General features: G+C 34.9%; 1 protein-coding gene across 1 annotated transcript; it reads right to left on the reverse strand.

Moving 5' to 3' along the window:
- Positions 1 to 446: 446 nt before the first annotated feature.
- On the reverse strand, positions 447 to 3,809 carry LOC147816488 (uncharacterized). Its single transcript, XM_087156633.1, has one exon. It carries the CDS (start codon positions 3,807 to 3,809, stop codon positions 447 to 449), a length of 3,363 nt encoding a protein of 1,120 aa, XP_087012759.1.
- Between the last annotated feature and the right edge of the window lie 653 nt (positions 3,810 to 4,462).

A 4,462-nucleotide genomic window follows, 5' to 3' on the forward strand; every position in this document is an offset into this window, starting at 1 on the left:
TGCAGATCTTCTGCAAACGCTATACCTTGTACGTTTTTTATCAGAAAGGTTTCACTCTTACTTCTTTCTTTCGTAGTAAGAGGCCCCAACATCCTATTTCCAGGATTCCTTACATTGTGGATAAATCTGAAAAGATAACTAATAACATGCAATACTTTAGAATAACTATTGTTAATATCAAGTAATTCAAGAATAAAAAGGTTCGACGTCATAGTAAGGACAGGTAAGTTAATTTGCTCTGAATGTCTAATCTCGCAGGTGAACTCATCATTTAGGATCGATGACGGAATTTCCCGATTGGGATACTCTCGCTCATTCAGAAAAGCAGGTCCCTTGAACCACAGTTTATTTCCATTCAACTTCTCAGGATTCATCCCTCTGGAGATGAGATCCGCCGGATTGTTCTCAGAAGATACGTGACGCCATTGTTGAACTTGTGTCAAGTCTTAAATTGATGCTACCCGGTTCGCAATGTATGTTTTTAAATGAAACGGCTCTTTCCGTATCCAGGAGAGGACGATCATCGAGTCGCTCCACAGGAAAATGTCAGCTGATTCAAATTCTAAAGCACTTTTCACTTTGGTCACGAGTCTTGCCAAAAGGACTGCAGCACATAACTCCAATCTTGGAATGGTAACACGCTTAAGAGGCGATACCCTTGATTTACCACAAATCAAGTTCACTTCAAAGGTATCATCGTTTGAATATGATTTGCAATAAATGACGCATCCGTAGGCAGATTCGGAAGCGTCCGTAAATCCGTGAAGCTCAATATGCACTGGATTTTCTATTAAAATGCATCTCTTAATACTAATGTTGTTAATTGATGGCAAAGCATTGCTGAAGCCTTCCCACTGTTGAGCCTCCATTTCAGGAAGCGGATCGTTCCAGTCAAGCTTAAGACACCACAATTGTTGTAAAAAGATTTTCGCTTTTGTGATCACCGGACCCAAAATACCAAGAGGGTCGTAAATGCGTGCTATTATTGACAGCACTGATCTCTTTGTTGGTGGTACAGTACTTTCAATGGAAGTTTGGAACGCAAAATGATCATCGGCAGGTTTCCAAATTACACCGAGTGTCTTTGTCTCATCTTGGAAATTATAGTTATTGTCAGACCCTGTTAATTCCGGGTTGTTGCAGTACCACTTGTGCAGGAGCATGCCGCCACTATTTAAAACCTTTGATAACTCTGACTGCAATTTTTTTGCTTTACTCAAGGAGTCAGCACCACTTAAAACGTCATCGACGTAAAAGTCTTTTTCTAACACTGGACAAGCTCGAGGATAGTTGTTAGACTCATCTCTTGCTAATTGCAATAAAACTCTTGTGGCCAGGTAAGGTGCACTAGTTGTGCCATAAGTGACAGTTTCGAGTTCGTAGGTCTTAACTGGGTCATCTACTCCCTCCCTCCAAAGAATTCTTAAAAGTTTGGTTTGACTCTGATCTATTAAAATCATTCTATACATTTGTTTGATGTCAGCTACAAATGCATAAATATGTTTGCGAAATTTTGTTATTATTTTAAATAGATCTTCCTGAATAACTCCACCGTTATATTGTATAGAGTTGAGTGAATTACCTAAAGTTGTTGGTGAGGATGCATTAAACACGACACGAAGCTTTGTTGTCATTTTATCCGGGCGATAAATTCCTAAGTGTGGAATATAATAGGTTCCTGCTTCTTCCTCACATTCCGAAACTTCGGTCATATGACCTAATGTTTCATACTCATGTAAAAAATCTCTATACAAAGCTAAATATTCAGGATCTTTTAAAAACCGATTCCACAGAGAATTTAATTTTTTAAGCGCGATATCTTTTGATTTTCCCAAACACCTCGGATCATCTTTCAATGGCATTTTTACAATATACCTCCCCGTTTCATCTCTTTTAACGTTTTCCTCAAAGTGTTTTTCGCAAATTATTGCTTCTTTATTTTTGGGTACCTCACACTGCACCTCTTCTATATCCCAAAATTTCTCTATAGTTTTGTTTAGTTCAGTATTATCCTGAATAAAACCACAGTGTACCCTTTCCTCTGATTCCACGGGAACGTTACCACAAGCCACGTATCCAAAAACTGTATTTTGAAAAATCAAAGTACCATTATGCGGATAAATTTGACCTGGCAGCAATAATTCGTAAAATATCTCAGCACTTAAAAGTACATCGATGCGACTTGGAACATTAAAGTTTTCATCGGCTAGTTTAATAAACTCTAATTCAGGTAAATTTATCTTTATCATTTTTGACGGCATAAAATCTGTAATTTTAGGTACAATTAAAAAATCTAAATCTCTTTCAAAACTTCCCTCAAAATTAGAAATTGTAGCATTAACAAAGGATTTAATTGTTGTGAATGTATCACCTAAACCGCAAACCGTTATGTTTGTTTTTTCTTTCTTTAAGTTTAAGCTATTTGCACAATCTGAAGTCATAAAATTATTCATTGCACCCTGATCTAATATTCCACGGACTCTATATTTATTTCCTCGATTATCTTTCAATAAGCAATTAATCGTACTCAGCAAAACAGTTTTTCTCTGATTTATTACTCTCGATGAAAGAATCGGATTGTTTTGATTTTGAGTAGAGCCAGACGCCTGAAATATTGGTGCGATTGGCGAGAGAGTAGATTTGTTTACTCTTGGAGCGGGGGAAAGAAGTTCATTAGCATTCTCGTTTTTCCCATTCTCAATACTTTCGTTTCTAGGATAATGCAAAGAGAAATGATGTCTTTTATTTTTTCCTTCTTGCCTGCATATCGAACAAGAAAATTTTGAATTACACCTACTCACTAAATGTTTTCCCAGGCAATTAAAACAATGGTTATTTTTCTTAATTACTTCTACTCTTTCAGAAACGGGTAATCCCCAATAATAATTACATTTATATAAAGGATGACTTTCCGATGAACACATGATACACTTTAAACTCTTGCTATCAGCTAAAAATGCTCTAGACATATTTCTCATATTAGACGATTTATGACTGTTGACCTCCGTTAAAGATTTTCCTCGCGAGACAAAAAATAAATCAGCTTCTTTGCCCAAACTTACGGGATCAAACCAGCCGCTAGACTGTCTAATGCTTATATGAGAAGCGGTTTCCTTATCTAAAGTTTGATATAATTTGTCCGATACAATTAATTGCTTTAGCTTTTCAAAATCAGACACTTCTCTCAATTTTAAGTAATAATTAAAGCTAGTAGTTAAACGTGATGCAAATTGCAAATGGGTTTCATTTGTGTGCCTAGTAGTTTTCTTAAATTTTTCTAAACAATACTGGGGGGTCGGTTCAAACTCTCTCAATACAATTGTTTTTATTTTATCATAATCACTGAGTTCGTTATCACTTATGTAAGAAATTACGTTTGACGCTTTTTCGCCTAGTAAATTCAAAAGAATTTCAGCCTTGAATTTATCGGGTACATTTTTTGTTATAAAGGACCTTTCCAAGGATGCAAAAAATAAACCCCACCCTTCTGGCTGACTCGGAACTCTAATAGTTAAAGTTTTTATACTTTTTATTATCGAATCCAGCGATTCGCAATTCTCAATTTTGTTTTCAGAATGATTATCATTAGTTTTTTGAATCGGCTGCTTGCGCAACAATTCCAATTCTGCTTTCGCTCTTTCTAATTTTATTTGTTCCAATTGTAACTCTTGTTGTTTACTTTTCTCAAGTTCCTCTAATTCTGTTTTCCTATCATCTATTATCCCCTCGATTAGATCAGTTACCATATTAGGATCTGTTTTGTAACTCTCAGTATTTTTTATAAGATTAGTAAGATCTATATTTGTCATTTTATCACTGATTATCACGCCTAACTCAGTAGCGGCAATTTGTAAGTCTACTTTTTTCGCGCCTTTAAACATTTTGCAAACAAAATACGATCACAAAATTAACATATATCACTTAACTCATATGGGTAAATACAGAATTTAACTGATGGGAGTAAATGACCAGAAAGTTCATGCACCTACTTCGTTCGACACTAGATGCTTATCCAAGAAGTTTCACTTTTGATTTTACAGTTTCACTTTGATTACGTCGTAGCTTACGCACAATGAACTTTAATTACACATCTCAAATTTAATCCATAGCTCACTAATCAGTCCGGTTTGTGCGGACCAGATGTATTTCAATAACTCTTAGAATGGACCGTACACATTAATTATTTTATTTAACACTTTTAGTACACAAATATTTTCACTGTTGTGTAAACACATCCGCTTAATTGCGGAACTCAATAAACACTAATTGAAATATTTAAAACTCTAACAGATGGCGCTTGTGTCGCAGTGGGCACGAACAGAATGAAATAAGAAAATAAGTAAGAAAATAAATAATAAATGAGTTAATAAACGAAAAATCAAACCTAAATAAATGAAAAAAAAAATTAGGAATGAATGAATTAAATTAAATGAACTAAATAAATGTATTAATTAAATAAAAT

The sequence above is a fragment of the Parasteatoda tepidariorum genome, chromosome 1 (genome assembly GCF_982258835.1).
Source record: "Parasteatoda tepidariorum strain Cologne lab strain chromosome 1, Ptep-v5.0, whole genome shotgun sequence".
In the NCBI taxonomy this organism is placed as follows: domain Eukaryota; kingdom Metazoa; phylum Arthropoda; class Arachnida; order Araneae; family Theridiidae; genus Parasteatoda; species Parasteatoda tepidariorum.